At 45.5% G+C, this 25,675-nt stretch overlaps 1 protein-coding gene across 1 annotated transcript in view; it reads right to left on the bottom strand.

Moving 5' to 3' along the window:
• LOC141105547 (complement C1r-A subcomponent-like) overlaps window positions 1–25,132 on the bottom strand; it is a 33,884-nt gene extending 8,752 nt beyond the window's left edge. Inside the window, exons 1-7 of the mRNA XM_073595436.1 lie at window positions 25,035–25,132; window positions 20,039–20,309; window positions 17,225–17,411; window positions 14,213–14,248; window positions 10,056–10,175; window positions 6,139–6,213; window positions 220–981 (exon numbers count right to left, since the gene is read on the bottom strand). Coding sequence (XP_073451537.1) covers window positions 220–981; window positions 6,139–6,213; window positions 10,056–10,175; window positions 14,213–14,248; window positions 17,225–17,411; window positions 20,039–20,309; window positions 25,035–25,036 — 1,453 coding nt within the window. The 5' untranslated portion in view covers window positions 25,037–25,132. The remainder of the gene's footprint in view (window positions 1–219; window positions 982–6,138; window positions 6,214–10,055; window positions 10,176–14,212; window positions 14,249–17,224; window positions 17,412–20,038; window positions 20,310–25,034) is intronic.
• Window positions 25,133–25,675: the final 543 nt, after the last annotated feature.

The following is a 25,675-nucleotide window of genomic DNA, read 5'->3' as shown; positions in this document are numbered from 1 at the left end:
TACTCAAAAAGCAAAAGTAACATTATATATATATATATATATATATATATATATATATATATATATATTTTTTTTTTTTTTTTTTATTGAGATGATATATTCTGTATATAGTGCTTATATATGGCTTCTCATAATAATCACTTGGACAGTAATTGATGTTACTTCCCATTTACTGTATATTCTATTTACAAATATTCAGTGGTTCGGTCTTCTGCTCACCGTCTTCCTTTTCGACCTCCTTTATTGTCTCTTTGATCCACTCCAGATAATTCCTCACTCTGGTGTACATTCCGAATTTGCCACATTCAAGGCCCCAGGAGACAATACCACCAAGATATAATTTTGTGTCCTTAACTTCATCAGACACATATCTGAACATGAGCGGACCGCCACTGTCACCTTGACAGCTATCTTTACCATCTCCACCTGCGCAGATCATGTTTTCGGTAAAGACTTGGTCGGTGACTACCGACTTCTTGCAGTCTTCGGTTTTGCGGACAGAAACGGGAGCATACTGCAGATTTGCGTTTTTCGCTCTCTTGAAATCATCGCTTGACTTTCCCCAGCCTGCCACATACCCGACTTCATCTATATCTGGGGAGGAGTCCTCTACATCTTCCGGCAGACATACCGGAGATATACTTGGACCCATTTCAATCCTACGACTCAGCTGGACGAGGGCGATGTCATTGTCAAAATTCTGTCTGTTCTCAATATCTCCTGTGATCCATCTGGGGTGGATAATGACCTTCTTGGCCACCAGCTCCACTGCGTTACGGAGCAAGACATCACCGGCGCGTAATTTGGGTTGGAGATTGTCATGCACCAGGGAGGCAGCTGTGAGGACCCATTGATCGGATATGAGCGATCCTCCTCCTGTGTTTCCTGATGCAAAATGTACGACCCAAGGGAAGTACCCGTTCTCTGCTGGGGAGCCTCCATATATTCTGGAATATAGCTGCAGAGTCGTTCTGCCACAGACTGGAAATAAAAAGAAGACTGATATTAAATGTATTTATACAAAGAGTGAAATGTGTTCCATACAGCAATGAGACCCAGTCAAAGGAAGGCGATATGGTAAAATGGCGGATGGCGCCACTGAAGCATAAATACAATCAAAATTCAATCAGGACGGTAGCAGATAACTGCTACAGAACGTTTTTCCATTGTTGCTGCTGTATTATCCTTCTGCAGTGTAGACCAGGATAAATTGAATATTCATTAATTCAGAAGTGCAGCAGTCATCTTTATCTATCCTATCAGTGCCCCCTATCAGTGCCCATCAGTGCAGCCTCATAAATGCCTCCTCTTCAGTGCCTCCTGATCAGTATCATCAGTGCTGCCTCATCAGTGCCTATCAGTGCCGCCTCATCAGTGCCTATCAGTACCTCCTCATCAGTACCTATCAGTGCCGCCTCATCAGTGCCTATCAGTACCTCCTCATTAGTGCCTATCAGTGCCGCCTCATCAGTGCCACCTCATTAGTGCCTATCAGTACCTCCTCATCAATGCCTATCAGTGCCGCCTCATCAGTGCCTATCAGTACCTCCTCATCAGTGCCTATCAGTGCCGCCTCATCAGTGCCTATCAGTACCTCCTCATTAGTGTCTGTCAGTGCCGCTTCATCAGTGCCACCTCATTAGTGCCTATCAGTACCTCCTCATCAGTACCTATCAGTGCCGCCTCATCAGTGCTGCCTCATCAGTGCATATCAATACCTCCTCATTAGTGCCTATCAGTGCCGCCTCATTAGTGCCTATCAGTGCCTCCTCATCAGTGCCTATCAGTGCTGACTCATCAGTGCTGCCTCATCAGTGCCGCCTCGTCAGTGCTGCCTCATCAGTGCCTATCAGTACCTCCTCATTAGTGCCCATCAGTGCCGCCTCATCAGTGCCGCCTCATTAGTGCCTATCAGTACCTCATCAGTGCCTATCAGTGCCGCCTCATCAGTGCCTATCAATACCTCCTCATCAGTGCCTATCAGTGCCGCCTCATCAGTGCCGCCTCATCAGTACCTATTAGTACCTCCTAATTAGTGCCTATCAGTGCCGCCTCATTAGTGCCTATTAGTACCTCCTCATCAGTACCTATCAGTGCCGCCTCATCAGTGCCTATCAGTACCTCCTCATTAGTGCCTATCAGTGTCGCCTCATCAGTGCCTATCAGTACCTCCTCATCAGTACATATCAGTGCCGCCTCATCAGTGCCTATCAGTGCCACCTCAACAGTGCAGAATATCTTTGCAGCTTATTAGTGAAGGAGAAAAATTTCTTTTTTGCAAAATTTTATAACAGAAACTAAGAAAAACTTTTATTTTTTTCAAAATGTTTCTGTCTTTTTTATTTGTTTATTAAAAATAAAACCCCCCAAGTGGTGATTAAATACCACCAAAAGAAATCTCTATTTGTGTGAAAAAAATTATAAAAATATCATATGTGTACAGTGTTGTATGACTGCGTAATTGTCATTCAAAGTGTGACAGCGTTGAAAGCTAAAAATTGTCCTGGGCAGGAAGGGAGTAAATTAAGGAGACCAGTGTGTAATGCCCGTCTATGGAGCGTCCCCATTGCAGGTGGCAGCCACCTTGGCGGGGGTCTAGATCGAGCACAGAGGGTGATCATCGGCTGATGCAACAGAGCAAGGAGAAGCGTTGTCTGCAGGCTGCTGAGAGGAAAGGGGAGAGGACAGTTTTTAAGCTGGAGAGGTGTGAAAAAAAAAAATGGGCTGCAGGTTTAACGGAACTCTGCCATAGCTAACCACAATCGGGAGAGACTGTTTATCGCACCGTGAGAGGTGTGATTTGGATGCCTGGTGTAATCGGACTGTACTAGAGAGCATCTCCACCGCTTGTAAAGAAGGACAAGAAGGACTGTCCCAGCAGGGAAAGCAGCACTTGGACCCAAGAGTGACACTTTACAGGTCAATTGCGGGTCATTAACAGGAAAGGGAGATCAGCGAAAAAAGATGTTCCCCCATCTCTTTCCCCTCTACCGATGGCACCATCCATGCCATTCCCGAATCAACCAATGGGTGCGGGGAGCCTGGGAAACATTGCAGGAGCACCCGCGTGCGCGTGTGGGGGGGGGGGTAACAGCACTGACAATCGGCTTGTCGGCTTTACACACACTACTGGCATCTGTAGGGTTAACCACTTCAGCCCCGGACCATTTGGCTGGCCAAAGACCACAGCACTTTTTGCGATTCGGCACTGCGTCGCTTTAACAGACAATTGCACGGTAGTGCGATGTTGCTCCCAAACATAATTGATGTCCTTTTTTTTCCCCACAAATAGAGCTTTCTTTTGGTGGTATTTTATCACCTCTGCGATTTTTATTTTTTGCGCTATAAACAAAAAAAGAGCGAAAATTTTTTAAAAAACACATTATTTTTTACTTTTTGCTATAATAAATATCCCCAAAAAATATCTAAAAAACATTTTTTTTCCTCAGTTTAGGCCGATACGTATTCTTCTACATATTTTTGGTAAAAAAAAAAATCGCCATAAGCGTTTATTGATTGGTTTGGGCAAAAGTTATAACGTCAACAAAATAGGGGATAGTTTTATGGCATATTTATTAATAATTTTTTTTTTTTTACTAGTAATGGCGGCGATTTTTATCATGACTGCGACATTATGGCGGACACATCGGACACTTTTGACACATTTTTGGAACCACTGTCATTTTTACAGCGATCAGTGCTATAAAATTGCACTGATTACTGTAAAAATGACACTGGCTAGGAAGGGGTTAAAGGGGTTGTAAAGGTTCACGTTTTTTGACCTTAATGCATCCTATGTATTAAGGTGAAAAAACATCCGACAATACCGCCCCCCCCAGGCCCCCCCCCCCCCGTTTTACTTACCTGACCCCTCGAAAGTCCCGCGCTCGCTCCCGACATCCTCTGCACCGCTCAGCCTGGCCGTTGATTGGCTAGAGTGGATGGATTGAAAGCAGCGCAGCCATTGGCTCGCGCTGCTGTCAATCACATCCAATGATGCGGCGCGCCGGGGGGCGGGGCCGAGTGATACAGTGAGCGGCTATAGCTTCTGGCTGTATAACGGGAGCGCGCCCGCAAGAACTAAACACCATGCGAGAGAGCTCGCATGAAGGTGTTTAGTTCTTGCGGGGAGGAGCTGAGACAGCCGCCGAGAGACCCCAGAAGACCAGCAAAACGAGCTGCACAGTGGAGGTAAGTATAACATGTTTGTTATTTAAAAAAAAAATACCTTTACAACCCCTTTAAGTGTGTCCTAGGGAGTGATTCTAATAGTGAGGGGGCGTGGCTATGAGTGACATGTCACTGATCACCGCTCCCGATTACAGGGAGAGCTGTGATCAGTGTCCTGTCACTAGGCAGAATGGGGAAATGCTTGTTGCAATGCATCTCCCCGTTCTTCCCCTCTGTGAGACGATCATGGGTATCGATGTCCGCGGGACCCTAGATCCTACTCATGGAGCTGGCGGCGGGTGCACGATGGCATGGCGGCAAATTCAAAGGGATGTACAGGTACGCCCATTTGCGCAGCCGTGCCATTCTGCCGACGTATAAGTACAGGAAGTAAAGTAATCCGGTCGTTCTAAACGCGGTGACGTAAAACACGTACGTCGGGACTATAAACAGGGCAGTGGCCAATAGCTTTCATCTCTTTATTTATTCTGAGCATGCGTGGCACTTTGTCCGTCGGATTTGTGTACACACGATCGGAATTTCCGACAACGGATTTTGTTGTCGGAAAATTTTATCTCCTGCTCTCCAACTTTGTGTGTCGGAAAATCCGATGGAAAATGTCCGATGGAGCCCACACACGGTCGGAATTTCCGACAACACGCTCCGATCGGACATTTTCCATCGGAAAATCCGACCGTGTGTACGGGGCATAAGAGGTGAATTCCCCTCATTTGGGGAGATTTTCTTGTAACTTCCTGTTGTGTTACCGGGACAGGAAATGAATGGAAATGCTCCCAAAGGTACACAGACAAAAAATAACCTGGAAGGGGTGTTAACACTTTTCTACCTTATCCGAAACTAAAACTGGCTGTACAGTTCCTGTAAGTAACAATTTGGGGAGGAGGGGCAGATGAATTTTCCCGTTCTATCCTTGTCAAATCAGAGAAGGCCATGCATTGACCGAAAAGAATACAAGACGTTTCCTCAATGGAGGACATGGCAAGCGAGTGGCCCAAGTAATGACGGCACCGTGGAGGAAATCACGGCAGTAGCAGCTTATCTGCCGCCAACTACAACTGAAAACCCTGGCGTCCCCCAGCATCCATCTGGACATGTAAGCTCCGCTTTAACTGTTACACTATGGGGTGTATGTATAAACAGTTCCTCGAATAACTGACTCACATCCGCTCAGCTACAACAAACTTTGCCGTATCCCGCCTTATATAACTCTCTTGAAAGATTGTAAGCACCATCTAGTGGCCAAAAAGCAGTATTTATTGTTTAGTACCCCAGTCCGTGAGTAAAGGGGATTTTTGGCCATTAGATGGCGCTCAGGGTTACACATGATAGTTATATAACGGAAAATACGTCAAGTTTCGTTGTATCCGGTGAGTGTCACATTCGTTCAACAAACGGTTTATACATAGACCCCCCCTATATTATTTGATTAGCTTGAAGCTGATGTTTAATCTTCCCTTTTTTTTTGCCTTCCCTGGTTCCTCCCTCCCCATCAACGTGTTAATGAAGTAAAAAAAAAAAAGCTTTCCTTTTTTTTTTTTTTAATTACATGATCTAATTTTAGACCCAGTGATGTCATCACACCTCCCAAACTTTTTGAGATGGGAATGAGGGACACCTATCAGCAAAAGTATGCAGGCATAGGACACACCCCTTGCCACGCCCCCTTAAAGGAGAATTGCACAAAAAATCCAAGATTGGTTAAACCCACAAGTGCTTTTTTTTTTTTTTTTTACCACTACTATTCCTTTATATTGTTTCACATTTAATAAAAGCGCAAAAAAATTAATGCAAACTTTTTTTTTTTTTATTTCATTTGTAAATAACTTTTCACTGCTTTGTACCATTGCTGACAACTGAAGTGTAAACAAAACAGTATCGGTAATTGGTATTGGCAAGTACTAAAAAAAAAGTACCGTATATACTGGAGTATATACTGTATACATTCACCTGGTTTACACGTAGGAGGATCACTTTGGTCTTTACTGTTTACCCAGAGTCCATCCAAAGAGCAGTGATAGGTCTCTGTAGGAGAAGAGAAGAGTCCAGTGTCCAGAAATATTTGCACATTGATAAAAGATTAGATCAGCTCAGCCTGAAACTTTGTAATATGGAATAACGTACAACTTTCAATAAACAATAAATAACACAATAAACAATAAAATAACTTTCAGGTCACAGAGAACCCCTCCTAATAATTACTAATTCTTACAATTCGTTATTAACATGAACAGTACATTGTAATATAAAAAATAAAAATCTAGGCTGTGGCCATGTTTAGGATTCTAAGTATGAAAAGTTTGCTTTGCCAATGACTGAGCATTCCTGCAGAAGCCTTCAGAACATTCGACCAGAAGAGTTAAAGTGCCACTGGGAGACTCTAGGATAGAGCAAGAAGGAATTTTTTCTACACCAAGGCTACTTGAAACTATTGAATACAATGTGACCAGTAAAAACATATAAATAGATTTGTCCATAGTTTTCTTTTTTCTCCTTTAAGTATTTTAATACATGTTTACACCTTTACAGTTTTTATATATATATCCCCTGAAGAAGACCCACTGGGGTCGAAACGCGTCAGTATCTTACATACAAGACTTCTGTATTACTGTATTAGTGCCGCATATGGTGTAACATACCGTGTATCACTCTATGTCATTGGTGTCGTTTTTAACCCATTGCTTGTGTACCACAGTTCATGTTCTGACTATATATGTCAGTAGCAATACTTTTTGATGTTTTGTAACAATAAAAACTATTTATTACGTTACCAGTTTTGTACTTTTTGATTATTACTGGCTGCTAAAAAACCCTCTTGTTTATTACAACGATAAATGTTAAAATTTCACCCAACCGGGGAAAGGAAGAGAAATCCTTCATTGCTGCAGACCTCAGCACACGCCATGTGTGATGTATAACCACTTATAGACCACAATACATATACACAGTATCTCACGAAAGTGAGTACACCCCTCAGTCACATTTTTGTAAATCTTTTCTTCTATCTTTTCATGTGACAACACTGAAGAAATGACACTTGTCTACAATGTAAAGTAGTGAGTGTACAGCTTGTATAACAGTGTAAATTTGCTGTCCCCTCAAAATAACTCAACACACAGCCATTAATGTCTAAACCGCTGGCAACAAAAGTCAGTACACCCCTAAGTGAAAATCTCCAAATTGGGCCCAATTAGCCATTTTCCCTCCCCGGTGTCATGTGACTCGTTAGTGTTACAAGGTCTCAGGTGTGAATGGGGAGCAGGTGTGTTAAATTTGGTGTTATTGCTCTCACTCTCTCATTCTGGTCACTGGAAGTTCAACATGGCACCTCATGGCAAAGAACTCTCTGAGGATCTGAAAAAAAGAATTGTTGCTCTACATAAAGATGGTCTAGGCTATAAGAAGATTGCCAAGACCCTGAAACTGAGCTGCAGCACGGTGGCCAAGACCATACAGCGGTATAACAGGACAGGTTCCCCTCAGAACAGGCCTCGCCATGGTCCACCAAAGAAGTTGAGGTCACATGCTCAGCGTCATATCCAGAGGTTGTCTTTGGGAAATAGATGTATGAGTGCTGCCAGCATTGCTGCAGAGGTTGTAGGGGTGGGGGGTCAGCCTGTCAGTGCTCAGACCATACGCCGCACACTGCATCAAATTGGTCTGCATGGCTGTCATCCCAGAAGGAAGCCTCTTCTAAAGATGATGTACAAGAAAGTCCGCAAACAGTTTGCTGAAGACAAGCAGACTATTGACATGGATAACTGGAACCATGTCCTGTGGTCTGATGAGACCAAGATAAACTTATTTGGTTCAGATGGTGACAAGCGTGTGTGGGGGCAACCAGGTGAGGAGGACAAAGACAAGTGTGTCTTGTCTACAGTCAAGCATGGTGGTGGGAGTGTCATGGTCTGGGGCTGCATGAGTGCTGCCGGCACTGGGGGGCTACAGATCATTGAGGGAACCATGAATGCCAACATGTACTGTGATATACTGAAGCAGAGCATGATCCCCTCCCTTCAGAGACTGGACCGCAGGGCAGTATTCCAACATGATAACCACCCCAAACACACCTCCAAGACCACCACTGCCTTGCTAAAGAAGCTGAGGGTAAAGGTGATGGACTGGCCAAGCATGTCTCCAGACCTAAACCCTCTGTGGGACATCCTCAAATGGAAGGTGGAGGAGCGCAAGGTCTCTAACATCCACCAGCTCTGTGATGTCATCATGGAGGAGGGGAAGAGGACTCCAGTGACAGAGGAGCGCAAGGTCTCTAACATCCACCAGCTCTGTGATGTCATCATGGAGGAGGGGAAGAGGACTCCAGTGACAACCTGTGAAGCTCTGGTGACCTCCATGCCCAAGAGGGTTAAGGCAGTGCTGGAAAATAATGGTGGCCACACAAAATATTGACACTTTGGGCCCAATTTGGACATTTTCACTTTTGCTGCCAGCGGTTTAGACATTAATGGCTGTGTGTTGAGTTATTTTGACAGCAAATTTACACTGTTATACAAGCTGTACACTCACTACTTTACATTGTAGCAAAGTGTCATTTCCAGATCCAGATATGGACAGAAGGCAATTCTAATAAAACATAAATTGTATTCAGTGGGTGATAAATTTACTGAATTGCCCATAGGAACACATACGTTAGAGCAGTGGTCATCAATCCTGTCCTCAGGGCCCACTTAGTGCCGGTTCACACTAGACGCGGCACGACTTGCAGGTCGCCTCACCGAGGCGACCTGCACACGACTGCCGGGGCGACTTGCAAGACGACTTCTGTATAGAAGTCTATGCAAGTCGCCCCCAAAGTAGTACAGGAACCTTTCTTCTAAGTCGGAGTGACTTGCGTCGCTCCGATTGGAACGGTTCCATTGTACAGAACGGGAGGCGACTTGTCAGGCGGCTAGGTCGCCTGACAAGTCGCCCCCGTGTGAACAGGCCCTAACAGGCCAGATTTTATGTATTACCTTGGGGGGAGATACAGACTAGAATACGGCAATCACTGAGCAGCAGATGATATCACCTGTGATGTATTTCAGTTATCTTGCAAACCTGGCCTGTTAGTGGGCCCTGAGGGTTGATGACCACTGTGTTAGAGGACTCTCTAAGGCAGCCTTTTTAAACTAGGGTTCCTACAGAGGTGGTTAGGGGTTCCTTGATGAACAATTTCTGCCTCTCAGATAAGTTCCCACTGACACCATTTATCTTTTTAATTATCTTTCCAATGACCCAAAATGTAAGGAACATCCTTCCCACTAATGTAGAGTGAGCTGGAGATAATTATTAGCAGGGTTTCCTGAGAACATTATTTCAAGGGTTCCTCTGTGTTAAAAAGGTTAAGAAAGGCTTCTCACACTGACCTCTAATGCCGCGTACACACGGTCGGACTTTTCGTCTACAAAAGTCCGACAGCCTGTCCGACAGACTTCCGGCGGACTTTCGGCGGACTTGCGGCGGACTTTCTAACGAACAGACTTGCCTACACACGACCACACAAAAGTCCAACGGATTCGTACGTGATGACGTACACCGGACTAAAATAAGGAAGTTCATAGCCAGTAGCCAATAGCTGCCCTAGCGTGGGTTTTTGTCCGTCGGACTAGCACACAGACGAGCGGATTTCGGGGTCCGTCGTAGTTACGACGTAAAGATTTGAAGCATGTTTCAAATCTAAAGTCTGTCGGATTTGAGGCTGAAAAAGTCCGCTGAAAGTCCGGGGAAGCCCACACACGATCGGATTACCAGCCAGCTTTAGTCCGTTGGCGTCCGTTGGACTTTTGTAGACGAAAAGTCCGACCATGTGTACGCCCCATAATAGTAACACATACAATACAGGACTTGTGATTTATTCCAACTCTCACCTTCTCCAACAAGGGTATAATAATCTGTCTTGCAGCTGTATTTGGCTTCTGACTGATAAAGAGTTAATCCAAACGTAACTTCACCATGGTCAATTCTCGCGGGATTCCCACAGACCGCAACTAGAGAAGAGACAGACCAAAAAATAGTTAGATGGCAGCTTCTCCAGGAGGTTGTAGGAAGAGGGTGGTAAGGCTTGCTGTGCCCCTTGTTTTCTCAATCCTCCCTTGCTAAAGTACAGAGGCTGCCAGTCCCAGGCACAGTTCCAAGCACACCAACAAATGTAGGCTTAGTCTGGGGCAACCATTTTCAACCAGGTTCCATGGAAACTTAGAGTTTCTCCAGCAGTGTCTAGGGGTTTCTTGAGCAGGCAGCCATCTGAGGTTTCCTGCAAAGTTCTAGAGACAGTCAGTGGCGTCTCTAGCTTTCATATTTAGGGGGGACACATGGGGGGACAAGGACAATAGTAGGGGGGCCAACCATAAAACGCAAATATACTGACCTGTGGGTCCTGCTGGGAGCCGACCATGGCATGTGGGTCGGAGGTCCTGCTGGCCTGTAGGCCATGGGCAGCTCCCAGCAGGAATCACAGGCCATGATGGGCAAGGTAGATGAGGTGTATGGGGGGGATCGATCCAGTTCGGGTGTCAGGGTCTCTCACCTTGCTCGGCAGACTCAGAGCTCAGCACTGTCAGCAGGACAGGACGGGTCCTCTCTCTTCCACCTTCTCCTTCCTTGCACTGCTGCTTCCTCCAGTCGTGGGGGTTGGTCAGTGATGTTGCTCCTGGGGTCTCCACTCCACAGTACTCTGTACTGTCTGCAGGCACCAGGCGCACCCAGGCCAGCCACGTGACGTAGTGTCCAGGCAATATCGGACCGTGGTGATGGGAGCTCCGAGTTGTAGCACGCAGGCTCAGGCTGGCTGCGCTGCTCTCCTCTCCTTAGACTGACTCCACCCCCGGGAGCAAGGAGCTTGAGCACGCAGCTGTCGCCGCGGACTACAACTCCCACAAACAATAGCGGTGGCCGGCAGCTGTCATGCGACGTCACCTGGGCTAGCCCTGCTTACTGACTCAGAGACTGACAGTCATAGTGAGTCATTCAAGTGGGCGGACTGCACTCGGACAGCCGCAGCGCCAGCCGGCGGCCATTATTCGGTTATTACAGTGACATTCAGTACTTAACTTTGGGGGGCACACAGGAAAATTGGGGGGTCGTGGCCCCCTCAGGCCCCACCCTGGTGACGCCGTTGGAGACAGTGCCACCTGACAGATCCAGTGCATGGCACCAAAAATCTTTTTATACCCGTAAGAGTGGAATTCTGACGATCACTGCAATGGCTTTATTCTTCCCAGTAATCTTAGGGGCATTTTTCCCACTGATCCCCAATAAATAGATTTTAGCAGGGGTTCCCAGAGACTATTTGAAGGGTACTGATAGCAGTGATGGCTGGTGGTGCACTAACCCCATTTATGCAGCGCTCCGCTGACAGCTTCCCTTGCTCGGCGGCGGCAGTCTTCTCTTTTCGGCCAATCGGAAAATGGGCCACAGACCTGCTTCTAATTGTCCGGATTGAGGACCAGTGTTACAACAGCGAATATTCATTTACTGTCGTAACACCTGGGTGGGCTCATGGCGCAATGCTCTGCGCTCCGAGCCCACCCTATTTTGAATCCTATTAGAGCCTATGGCTCAAATCAGGTGCTTAAAAAAAACCCAGCTGCTGTAATTCTGGCGCCTGAGGGGCTGGACACATGAATAGGGGGTGGCCGCGGGCGGCCATGGAGAAATTCATATCATGTGGATGGCCGGGTGTTTGTTCACGGCTTACCTGATAGCCCCAGGATGCGGTATGGGAAGAAGGCAAGCCAGTAGAGGCAGTGTGATGCTTTCGGCAATGTTCTTCTTGGAGATCTTGAATCTTGCCATTCATGTGGACATTACTTGACACGTACCACCTACCTAAACATTGTTGGTGAACAAATAGTATTCCTGGATGGAAGTGGCTTCTTTAAGCAGAATAATGCGCCCTGCCACCCTGCAAAATTGGTTCAAGAATGGTTTGAGGAACACAACAATGTCTTTGGGGTATTGACTTGGCTTCCAAATTCTCCAGATCTCAATCCAATCGAGCATCTGTGGGATGTGCTGGAAAAACAAGTCCGATCCATGGAGGCCCCACCTCCCAACTTAAAGAACTTAAAGGATCTTGTCATGAATCTGCAGTAATGTTTCATGCCCTGACTGTCTGCTTACCTCTTTGGTCTATGTATCAGCTTTAAGGACTGACCTCTCACCACTGTGTGTTTAAGTAATCTTCTCTCAGCATGGCTCCACCCGGGCCTCTAACAGGAAACACCATTTAACCCCACGCACTGCAAGACAGCCTTGCTAAGAAACAATTGTGTGAAGACTTCCCTGAGTGATTCTTGCCGTGTGCTCTACGTTTGATTCTGTGTACCGACATTTGGTGTATTCTCCTGACCATCCCTGTCTGCTCTGACCTTTGGCATGTTCTCCTGACCATCCCCGTCTGCTTGTTACCCTGACCTTTGGCTTGTCCTCCTGATTATTCTGCGTCGCCCTGGACTGCTGCTTCCTCTCCATCCACCAGAGCCTGCCATGAGCACGAGCTGGTAGACTCTGGGGGCCGTGACCTGGAGTCAGCTGCAGCCAAGTCCATCCTCACTACCAGAGGCTCTGGTGAAAACCTGCTGGCTCTTAGACTCAACCTGGGGAATCTGACGCTCTAGCTCCCTGTCCAGGACCGTGTCTGCGACCCTGTGTAGCTGCTTCACAGAACCATCGACCCTCAGCAGTCACCCGTTTGCATAGTTACCAACTGTCCCGCATTTCCCGGGACATTCCCGGGATTTAGACTCCATTCCCGATTTTGTTGTTTCCCGGTAAATGTCCTGAGAAATCCGGTTCTTCACGGATTTTCGCCGCCGCTAGAGGTCCGCGGCCGGCGGAGACATTGTCTCCACCGGCTGCCATTTTTAAGAAGACCAGGAAGATGTCTGGGGGGGGGGCTAGACGTAGCTCCTGTGTCGCCGCCCACCCTCCGCCCCGCCCCACCTACCCCCCGCCCCGCTGCCAGTCTGTTATGGAAAGGGGCGGGGGTTCTAGCCATGCGCGCCGCATTTTTGCTTTTCCCCTTTGTCACGCCCAAATGCATGCCCTGCCCCCTAATTAAAACAGGACTCCGCCTACAGCCAAAAAAGTGTCCCTGTCCACAACCTCTGTGATGTACTCCTAGTCACTTGGTCCCTCAGGTGACCTGACAGATCTGCCACTAATGACTTGGTGCCTGATACCACAGCATACCTTCAGAGGTCTAGTTGAGTCCATGCCTTGATGGGTCAGGGCTGTTTTGGTAGCAAAAGGGGGACCTGCTCAGTATTAGGTGGTTAAGTGGGTGGTCAAAAAGTTATGGCTGATTGGTGTGCATAGTCGGTATATAGCAAAAATGAAACTACAGTCCAATATAGGATAAGGGGAAACAGTTTTTCATACTGTGAGAGAAAGTCCCCCTTTTGTGCCCCAGTCTACTCACACATTGCTTGGTGTCCTGGATACATAAAACTGTTAAATCTCCCTGTTATCGTTCCCAGGTCTGTTCCTGTCCACCTGGGGGTCTTGGATGTTCCCGTCCACCTTTGTGAGTCCCAACTCCTCCTGTTGCATTCCCAGTAATAAAAAATACACAGAAATTCAGCAAGCATGGTGTTGCCCCTCATAATGGGTGCAGTAGATGTGATGACCTTGAAATTCAGAGATCTCACCAATAGAGTCCCCGGGAGACAGAAGAGACTGTCAACGGGTATTACTCTCCAACATCTACAGTACCATAAACTAAAATATCTGTTTTTGGTTAACTGGTCCTTTAAAGCAGCATTTCCCAAACCTATTCTCGAGTCCCACCAGCAGTGACCTCACCTATGAATAGGTTGAGTAATCGGTGCCTCAGCAGTGTGGTTTAGCCTCCTATGAGGGGTAGCCACTCATCATGAACAGTTGGAGGTATACTAGAAAAAGGCCATAACCTCATGTCTATCCAAAGACCTTGCATATGTACGGGTTCCCATCACCATTTTGTAGCATAGCTCCTTACAGCTCTGGGTTATAAAAGGGAAGTACGTCAGGGGCGTATACAAACCTTTGATTAGATCTTCTGAATTCTCAAAGCCAAAGGCTGCAATGACCAAAAACAGAGAAACAGAGATGTATTACTGACAATTACAGGAAGAATAATTACACTTTAATATTTAGGGTCCTGAAACAATGGTACATTAAGAGCATATCAACACTTGTATTTAAAAAAAATGACACATGGACACTTGAGGGACCAGATCAATGACACGCTGACACCTGGGTATGGTTGCCACCTGTCCGAGATTCGCCCAGGCAGTCCAGGTTTTGAATCCTGTGTCCAGGTTTTAGACCGCCTGAAACCTGGACACAGACTTCCCAACCATTCCAGGATTTCTAGTAAATCCAGTCTATGGGGCTGGAGTCCCCGAGCCAGTGCCAGAGCATGTGTCATGCCACTGGGCTCCAATCAGTGGGGTATCCTCCATGGGTGCAATGTGTGCTCTTACACAGTGCTCCCAGTGAGGATTCCTGTTGGGAGTGCCTGCCTGTGCCCTGGCTTCTCCCCTGCCTCAATTACCATTGCAGTCATTGGTTACTAGGACCACTGACGCCTAGCAACCGATGACACACTTTGCCACTGTGCACAGTGGGAGGAAAATAGCACTATGCACACCTCCCTGCTCTGCCCCCTGATCTAATGGGGGTCTGTTGGGGGGTGCTGATATAAGGTGACTCTGATATAATGGGAGGGTCCCTAAGGGGAGATGCTGATATAAGGAGACTCTGATCTAATGGGGGGTCGCTAATATAAGGGGACTTTGATCTAATGGGGAAACTGTAAGGTGGGCCCTGATATAAGGAGACGCTGATCGAATGGTGGGTCTCTAAGGGGGGGGCACTGATATAAAGGAAATCTCATGCAATGGGAGGGTCTCTAATCTAAGGGGGGTGCTGATATAAGGGGACTCTGATCTAATGGGGGGTCTCTAAGAGGGAGGCATTGGTATAAAGGGGGCTCTGATCTAATGGGGGGTCTCTAAGAGGGGCACTGATATAAGGAGACACTGATCTAATGGGGGGAGGGGGGTCTCTAAGGAGGGGCACTGATATAAAGGGAATCTAATCTGATTGGGGTCTCTAATATAAGGGGGGCACTGATATAAGAGGACTGTGACGATCTAATGCGGTGTCTGTAAGGGGGCACTGATATAAGTGGACTCGTATCTAATGGGGGGTCTCTAAGGGGGGGGCACTGATAAGGGGACCTTTATCTAATGGGGGTCTCTAAGCAGGGGCACTGATATATAAGGGATCTCCTCTAATGAGGGGGTCTTTAATCTATAGGGGGGTGCTGATATAAGGGAATTCTGATCTAATAGGCCGATCTCTAAAGGGAACATCTATATAAGGGCACGCTGGTCTAATGGGAGGTCTCTAAGGGGGCATTGGTATAAGGGGGTTCTGATCTAATAGGGGGGTCTCTAAGTGGTTGGCACTGATATATGGGGACTCTGATCTAATGGGGGGTCTCTACAGCAAATAATTTGGAAAATTGTGATTAATGCCATATGATTAGAAGTTGAGTTCTTAGACCTTATTTGGAACCCATGAATCCACAGAATCCACAGTTAGGATCGCAGAATAATGGTATCTTAGCGTTTGGGGTGCTAGAAGACTAATATTTGGGTTTCCACCTATACCAATTCTGAACATTACTGATATGAGGCTTACCTTTGCACCACCTCCTATCATTCTGTAGGTCATACCCTGGGAAGCAGGGGCAGAAGCTGCCTATATAGTGGCAAAAATGCTGGCATGGTGGGAAACTTCATGAATTGGGGAAGAGTACTCATCATTTTGTAAGGGGAAAAAACACACAGTCTATTATTAGAAATTCATTAGGACAGATGTCTGGACAGAGAGACCATGGAAGATAATAATAGATACCATTGTGAAAAATAATTACTCTTTAAAGTGACCCGTCTCCACAGGGTCACTTTTACCTGAAAGGTCACTTGTAAAAGAAACGTAAATATACTTTCTGGTGATTCATGTATTCAAAGGCCACCAAATCTCCGCTCTCCCCAGCCTCTTCAAGCATTCAACGGTTGTGTGAGTCTGGTGAGTCGAATACTTGCTCCCCCAATCTGTAGAGTTATATGAGCTGGAGGGAGGAAACACAGCGGCCAACAGGGGACCAAGTATTCCACACCCAATACTTACATCGGAGGAGCATCGTTGACTTTTCAGTACATGGGCCATCAGGAAGGTAAGTAGATCCATGTTTCTTTTACAGGTAACCATTTGAGTAAAAGAGACCCTGAGGTGACAGGGTCACTTTAAAGTGAGCTTTTATTGAGCCTAATTGTTTAATTGTAAAGTGGATGAACCTAGAGGTGCTTGCATATACCATTAGATACACCCCCCCCCCCCCCCCCCCAATGCAGAAAACTGAATTATCTGATCTATTGCCTCCTTCTTCCCACCCTTTGCTCATTACTACTACGATCTCTCAATGTAAGAACACCCACATACTGACCCTTATTTCTGGTCCTTCAAGTTTGGGCTCATTGACCAACCTTGGAGCTGAATTTGGAGTTTGCATAACTGAGTGCACCATGAACTATTTAAGACAGAACCATATTCTAGACCTGGGTTTCTCAACCATGAAAGCCTAGGGTTCCTCCAGAGGTTGTTAGGGGTTCCTTGAGCAATGAGCAATTTTTTGCCTCTCAGATAAGTTCCCACTGACACCATTGATGATTTTAGCTATCTGTAAGGGGGTATATATTACCAATGACCACAAGTGTAAGGGACATTTTTCCCACTGACCATCACACTAATGTATCATGAGTTGTAGATATAGTCACTTTTAGTAGGGGTTTCCTGAGACCGGAAAGATATATCCAGGGTTCCTCTGTAAAGGATGAGAAAGGCTGGTCTAGACAGTGACAGATGGTCAGTTTGATCATTTGTTGCACATATTCACAGAAAGATGTTATTAGCATCTCCCCTGAGTCCCCCCATCTTTGGTATCTCAGCAACAATTTAGTTTTCTCCAGTTGACTCTACCTACCCACTGCCTGGTAATAGGCTTGAAATCCGAAATAACGGATGGTGGAGTTATTCATCTCTTTGGAAGAATCAGAATGGAATTCAATTGTCATTTGGTTGCCTTCAGAGACAAAACGTTGATGACCAGGGTGAGAACTGGAATTCATGGGGCCGCAGAATCTCCCCAGTTCCTTTCTGTCACCCCAAACCTGCAGAGACAACAAGCAAGGTGGTGAGCGCCGAAACATACTAAGAGGCATTACCCACAGATAAGAGCCCTTGTGCGTTCCTGTGCTAAAACCTACAAATGTTTTTGATATCCATGTGAATGGCTACATTTGGAAAATCCAATTTTGGCTAAACCGATCAAACTGCGAAAATGTTAAAAACAAAAATCAATTTCCTATTTATAGTTTGTAGACAAGTAAACATTCATTGAAAATACCTATACTGTATGTACATGAAAGTATCCATACTTCCACATTATTTACAGTATGTGTGAAGATGATGATGTGGTCTAGGGTGTCATAATCAAAATTCTTATTCCACCATCAAATTTTTTACATTTGTAGCACCACCTCCCCCCCTCCCCCTTAAAGAGCCACTGGTGAATGTAGTCCTTTTTTCCACTGTTGTGTGCCTGACTGTCTGCCACTCCACAGGCACAAAGTCAGGCACACAACATTTTCTTCCACTGGCTCAGAAGAACAGTCTAGGGGTTTTTTTTTAGGTTTTTATTGGGAAAGATGAATTTGGATAGGGATAGGGAGCATGGGATACCCTGAAAACCGTGTAACTGAACAACTTGAGGACTTCTGGTTGTACGGTACACAAGAATGAATGTCCTGCAGAAACTAATTGCTGATGGTGACTGTGACGGGAGTCACTGTTGGGCGCAGGGTGACCAAGAAAAGAATGAACCCTGAGAGTATGATTGGATTACTTAAAATTGGACAGTAATATTTATCCACAATATCTCCCAGGATATATGTAAAGACTATTCTTGGTTTGTTTGATTCTAAACTCAACATGTTAGTTGAGAGAGCTGATCACATTGGCCTCTAGAACTGGGTAGGAGCCGGACAGTCTACTCCTACTATAGTTTGTTGCCTACTAGGCTGAGGAGGGGGAGGAGATCACTGTTTGTATTGTTAATTGTAATTAATTCCTGCTATTGTGAGAAGGTGTCCTGTGTTTATACTAATGTGTGAAGCTCAGTGACCACAAGTCTGTCCCAAAGGTCATGTCTCTGAGTCACCTAGTCTGGGTAATTGATTTAGTAAACTAGCTCATGTTAATTAGGTTTCTGGTTACAGTTGTATTGTTAGAGTAATATGAAGCAGGGGAGGGGGGGGCTCCTCTTTAACTGTATATAAAGACTTTTAATTTTGGTTCTAATAAAGATGGAGATCATTTACTCACGCAGCCACAGAATCATGGGTTGCCTCCTGCCGATATCCACCAGGCACTTCTTAGTGAGGGAGATGTAGACTCACACCACCATAGGACAGATGGACTCTCTCCCACCAACTTCCTCCTGGCTCTCTCCAGTGAGCTTCTCTTGACCCAACTTCATCCCCTGACCTGGACATGAAAACAGACCTCCCATGCTAAGCCTAGCTGTGACCTCAGTGTCTTCTGGCTGGCTTCCTTCCAGACTTCTGCCCCAGGGGTCTCCTCCTGCAGAACTGGATCCAGGAACACTATACCCTGCTGCTCAGGCTTCAGACTATTTATGGGTTCTTTAACTTCTAGGCACACCTCTCCAGGGATTGGCTGGAGTTCCATAAATATTCAGGCTGCATACCCTGTTCTTCCTACTATGTTCTAGAATCCTCCAGAAAACAGGAGGAAGTAACAGAGCAGCAGCCTGTGAAACACTGAGCAGCCCTAAGCAATCTACCCCTGCTCCTCTGATTACAGTGGAGCTAGCTAAATTTACCTAGCAGCCTACTCTATACTAAGAGGGTGCTACACATTGAATGCACAGCTGAGAGACAGAGTATGGTTCTCTGCAGCCATTGACCTCCTCTCAAAACACACTATACATACAGAAATGCATTCCCAAGGCCTATAATAAGCAATTTTTTCAGCAGAACCGTTAATCCTACTTAGCCAAAACCAGTGGCAGCCCGTCCATATGGGGCGGAGGGGCGCCACCACCGTAATCCATGCGTCTGGCCCTAATCTTCATGCAGGGTGCCGGACGCATGGATTCCAATGGGTTTTTTTTTTTTTTTTAGAAGCACATGATTAGAGCTGGAGGCTCTAATTGTCTTCAAAAAAGAGTGGGCTTAGGGTACAGAGCGCTGCGCCCTGAGCCCACCCAATTGTGTAATAATAGCGAATTAATATTTGCTATTGTCTTCCTGATTCTCCAATCAGGAAGCGGCCAATATGCCACAGGAAGCAGTTCACCAGCTGACCTCATTAGCACACACACCCTGCCCCCATCAACTAGGTTTGCACGGCATCTCTGGCATCTTTCCAGGCATGCATTTTGCCTGGCTTGTCAATGTAAACTGCCAAAGCTGCTATGCTTGCACAACATCCCCAGCGTCCCTCCAGACAGGCCTGGGCCGCATACTAAACTCTCTGGGGCCCACAAGCTGTGGGTTGGGCACCCCTCATGTAGTGTAAGGGCCTGCCTGATTGCATACAGAATGAATCGATAGATAGGTGGGCCCTTCTATTCCGTAGGTTTGGTAAAGGAAATTGTACCGCAAAACCTGCTAGCCTTTCTACCATAGATACGCACAGATGAACTTGGCAGTTGAGGAATATGTCTGCTTATTTGTCATATCATTGTCATTACTGAATTCAGATACTCGCCAACCTGAGATGGAAGACCTAGTGTCCTTGTGCGGCGTGCTTTACGTGGCTCCGATATCGTCACGAAGTCTCGGGTACATCCTTCAGAGAGTTCAATGCTAAACGCCAGAAACTTCAGTGAAATGTTGTACCCTTCGGGGACGGCAATATTCCAAGTGATGTGCTTTTCAGTTGGATACATCTTGGGGAAATGAGGGGACGTGACGAATCCATATCGGGGTGAAGAGGCTGAAGAGCAGGAGACACCTCCAAGAAGCAGGAGAACCGAGAGGAACCTGTAGGACGAAACACGTCAGACAGGAATCTATAGAGGGTTAGCACATACTGTAGGTTCCTTTTTTTTATTTACTATAGTCAGGACTACAACAATGACATAAGTCAGGCGATTATGTAATTCTACATTTAACTTTAGAAGTTACCATACAACATACGTAACTGAAGTATCTGTTTTAAAATGTATATATTTTATTCATGAGTAATTAAAAACACATTCATAACAAAATTATCATGAAATTAATTCTGTAATACTCACATGCAAAAATATATAAATGTTATCACCCAAGATTCACACAGCTTTCACCCGTTTTTCCTGTTGAAATCAATAGGACCGATGTGTGAGTCTTGGTTGAACGTCACGTGAATCTTGTGTGAAGACATTTATAGAGAGACCCCAATCTCTTCCATCCATTGTGTTTTCATGACATTATATTTAGGCCGTCAATCTCCAACAGGCTTCACCAATAACCAAAATATTAGTCTTGAGTTGACCAGAGCTTCCTTTCTTTGTCAGAGAATAGGTGCAGGAACTGCCCCCATCCCATCCCCCACCCGCACATGGGGGAAAGAAGTTGCACGGCGTTGTAGGGTGGGTGTGACCAATTTGCACTACATTACAGTCGGAGGGTCTTTTTTTTGTTTCAATGGTTTTTATTACAAGTTTCAATCATCATACAGACGTTCGCGTTCAAATAATTGTCATGAAATAGTTACAACAAGGATGCAGCCTCCGATAAGATCCGTTTTCCCAACCCAGTAAACATCACTAAAACATAATGATCAAGAATGTAGCATGGTTGGGGTAGCATCCTACCAAAATTTTGCCACATGACATTACAGAGCTGATAGCAAAAAAAATTCAAAAATAAAGAAGGGGAGAAAAGAAGAAGGGGAAAAAAAGGGGGGGGAAGGGGGTGGGGGCGGAGAATCAGAAAAGAGTAGAGTTGGGTGTGTCCCTTCACTCAGGGTTTCCCCTCATGAACCTGCCACGCCCTCGAGGAGCCTGGAGATAAGCGATCCAGGGATTCCACACTTTTTCAAACCTAGTTTGCTTATCTCATTGAATACTAGTCAGTTTTTCATTGTTCATGATCCATGACATCTTGTGTTTCACCAGGGCAATATTAATTACAAGCAATTTCCATGCACGTGCAATGGTTATTTTAGCCGCTAAAAGAATGAAGAATATGAGAGTGCACAGATGTCTGGGGATCTCCTCAGGGAGATCACTAAACAACCCCGTTTTGGCCCTTCTAGGTAAATTTTGTCCGGTCACTGAGTAGATTAGGTTGAACATGCTAATCCAGAACCATCGGACCTTCGGGCAAGACCACCAGACATGGTACATATCTCCTTCCTGTCCGCATCCCCTAATGCATAGGGAGGAAGAACCAGGGTATATTTTTGCTAGCTTTGTAGGAACAAGGTACCAACACAATAACACTTTATAGTTCGCCTCCACCAATGAGGTGTTTAGTATACCTTTGTGCACCATGGTCGACCATTTCGCCCACACCTCCTCCTCAATTATCTCCCCTAGGTCCGCCTCCCATGCCGTTTGGTACTCTAATTGTTGAACATGGTGTATAATTCCGTGATCCCTCCCCTTGGTTCTGGCGCTTTCACACATCTGTTCTCAAAGGGGGTCCTAGTGGTGATATCTACCCCATCTCTCTGTAAGGTTCGTAGGTTGTGTATAATTTGGCATAGACGATAGGCCTCTGTGGGGGGCATTTCTAAAGTTTCCTTAAAGTAGTTGGGCTGTCTTATCCCCTTATGATCTATAAAATGAGAATTTCTGTAAAGCCCCTTGTCAGTCGGAGGGTTTTAAAGGGACATTGTTAAGCTCTGAAACACACTGTCCAAAACACTTTTCTCTGCCCTCCTCTCCAAAGCTCCCCTCTGCACCCCACTATCCACAGCTCAAGTATAAATCCCATTCCACAGCTCACTTCTACACCTCCTATCCACTACTCACCTCTACACCCCACCATTCACTGATCACTTCTGCACCCCACCATTCACTGATTACCTCTGCACCACACCATTCACTGATCACCTCTACACCACACCATCTGCAGCTCACCTCTGCACCCCACCATTCACTGATCACCTCTGCACCCCACCATTCTCTGATCACCTCTGCACCCCTCATTCACTGATCACCTCTGCACCCCACCATTCACAGATCACCTCTGCACCCCACCATTCTCTGATCACCTCTGCACCCCACCATCCATAGCTCAGCTCTGCACTCCACCATCCACAGCTCACCTCTGCACCCTACCATCCTCAGCTCTGCACCCCACCATCCACAGCTCAGCTCTGCACTCCACCATCCACAGCTCACCTCTGCACCCCACCATCCTCAGCTCTGCACCCCACCATCCACAGCTCAGCTCTGCACCCCTGTTCACAGCTCACCTCTGCACCCCACCATCCACAGCTCACCTTTGCACCCCACCATCCAAAGCTCACCTCTGCACCCCTGTCCACAGCTCACCTCTGCACCCCACCATTCTCAGCTCTGCACCCCACCATCCACAGCTCACCTTTGCACCCCACCATCCACAGCTCACCTCTGCACCCCTGTCCACAGCTCACCTCTGCACCCCACCATCCTCAGCTCTGCACCCCACCATCCACAGCTCACCTCTGCACCCCTGTCCATAGCTCAACTCTGCACCCCACCATCCACAGATCAGCACCCCACCATCCACAGCTCAGCTCAGCACCCCACCATCCACAGCTCAATTATTAATCCCATTTTACAGCTCACTTCTACACCTCCTATCCACTACTCCCCTCTGCACCCCTCATCCGCTACTCACTTCTGCATCTCCCCATCTACAGCTCACCTCTGCACCTCCCATTCACATCTCACCTCTGCACCCCACCATGCACAGCTCAGCTCTGCACCCCACCATCCACAGCTCACCTCTGCACCCCACCATCCACAGATCACCTCTGCACCCCACCATCCACAGCTCAGCTCTGCACCCCACCATGGACAGCTCAGCTCTGCACCCCACCATCCACAGATCACCTCTGCACCCCACCATCCACAGATCACCTCTGCACCCCACCATGGACAGCTCAGCTCTGCACCCCACCATCCACAGATCACCTCTGCACCTGACCCCAACATCCACAGCAATATAAAAAATAAATTAACTATTGTCTAAAATTCTCAGATATAAAAAAAAAAACTTCCCACAACAATCCTGAAATTCTGCAACTGTTAGAAACTTTAAGGGTAATGGTAGTAGAAAAAAAAGACCAAGCGGTCCATCAAGTCTGCCCTATTTTTCAAATTTTAGTTATGTTTGCAGTATTTTTTACTACATTTTTAAAAACATAAATAAAATAAATTAACTATTGCATAAAATTCCCAGTAAAAAAAAAAAAAACTTCCCAGGAACAATTCCAAAACCCTGCAACTGTAATGCCGCGTACACACGAGCGGAATGTCAGACGGAGCTTTTCATCGTATATTCCGATTGTGTGTAGGCCTCATTGGACTTTTTTTTTTCGAAAATTCTGACGGACCTAGAAATAGAACATGTTCTAAATATTTCCGACGGAACCAATTCCTATCGGTAAAACCGATCGTCTGTATGCTGTTCCGATGGACTAAAAACTACGCATGCTCTGAAGCAAGTACGAGACGGAAGCTATTGGCTACTGGCTATTGAACTTCCTTTTTCTAGCCCCGTCGTACATGTTGTACGTCACCATGTTCTGGACGGTCGGAGTTTGGTCGGACTTTGGTTTGACCGTGTGTAGGCAAGACCGCTTGAATGGAATTCCGTCGGAGAATCCTTCGGAGTTTATTCTGACGGCACAACCGGTCGTGTGTACAGGGCGTCAGAAACTTCAAAGGTAATAGCAGAAAAAAAGACTAACCATTGCAGGGCTTTGGAATTGTTCTGGGAAGTTTTTTTTTTTTTTTACTGGGAATTTTATGCAATAGTTAATTTATTTTATTTATGTTTTTAAAAAAAATGTAGTAAAAAATACTGCAAACATAACTAAAATTTGAAAAATAGGGCAGACTTGATGGACCGCTTGGTCTTTTTTTCTACTACCCTTACTCTTAAAGTTTCTAACAGTTGCAGGATTTCAGGATTGTTTTGGGAAGTTTTTTTTTATATCTGGGATTTTTATACAATAGGTAATTTATTTTATTTATATTTTTAAAAAAATGTTAAAAAAAGATACAAAAATAAATAACATTTAAAAAATAGGGAATACTTGATGGACCTCTTTTTTCTGCTATTACCTTTGAAGTTTCAAAGTGGTCCATCAAGTATTCCCTATTTTTTAAATGTTATTCATTTTTGTATCTTTTTTTAACATTTTTTTTTTTTAAATATAAATAAATAAAAATCCCAGCTATAAAAAAAAACTTCCCAAAACAAACCTGAAATCCTGTAACTGTTTGAAACTTCAAGGGTAATTGCGGAAAAAAGACCACATAGTCCATAAAGTCTGCCCTATTTTATACATTGTATTTATTTGTGTATATGTTTAAACTTTTAAAAAATAAAAAAAATTAAAAAATAAACTATTTTTTAAAATTCCCAGATATAAAAAAAAAAAAATTCTGTGAAAGAACCCGAAATCCCACAACTGTTAGAAACTTAAATAGCAGACTCTTGCATCATATTCATTCTAGCTGTGTTCACAGGCCGATATTTAACCCTTGGAAGATTAATACTCACATTTCCTTTTCTCTCCCGACTCCCGCTGTGCCGGTTAAATCTCCAAAAATGAATGTTTTAGCATCAAACAACAGATTTAGATGGGAGGAGAAGAAGAAGGGGGGGGGGGGGGTGCAGAAGGGCAATAATGTACCTTACGCAAAGTTTTGGTAACAGTCACAGTGCCTCTCCTGTGCCGCCCTCTGCTGTTCAAATGAAGAAATTACAAGGGTGGGCAAAAAAAAAAAAATGCCGGGGGGGTGAATACTTTAGCAAGGCACTGTATATAAATATCTATATATATAGGCAGTCCCGAGTTACGAACAAACCTACAGTCTGTATTGTGTTTGTAATTCGGGGACTGCCTGTATCTATCTATATATATATATATATATATATACAGTGGTGATGGAAAGTATTCAGACCCCCTTAAATTTTTCACTCTTTGTTATATTGCAGCCATTTGCTAAAATCATTTAAGTTCATTTTTTTCCTCATTAATGTACACACAGCACCCCATATTGTACACACAGCACCCCATATTGTACACACAGCCCCCCCATATTGTACGCACATCACCCCATATTGTACACACAGCACCTCATATTGTACACACAGCACCCCATATTGTACACACAGCACCCCATATTGTACACACAACA

This window comes from Aquarana catesbeiana, linkage group LG08, assembly GCF_042186555.1.
Source record: "Aquarana catesbeiana isolate 2022-GZ linkage group LG08, ASM4218655v1, whole genome shotgun sequence".
Taxonomy (NCBI): Eukaryota; Metazoa; Chordata; class Amphibia; order Anura; family Ranidae; genus Aquarana; species Aquarana catesbeiana.
Note: the sequence above shows the minus strand (reverse complement) of the source record. Positions and strands in the feature narration are given on the sequence as shown.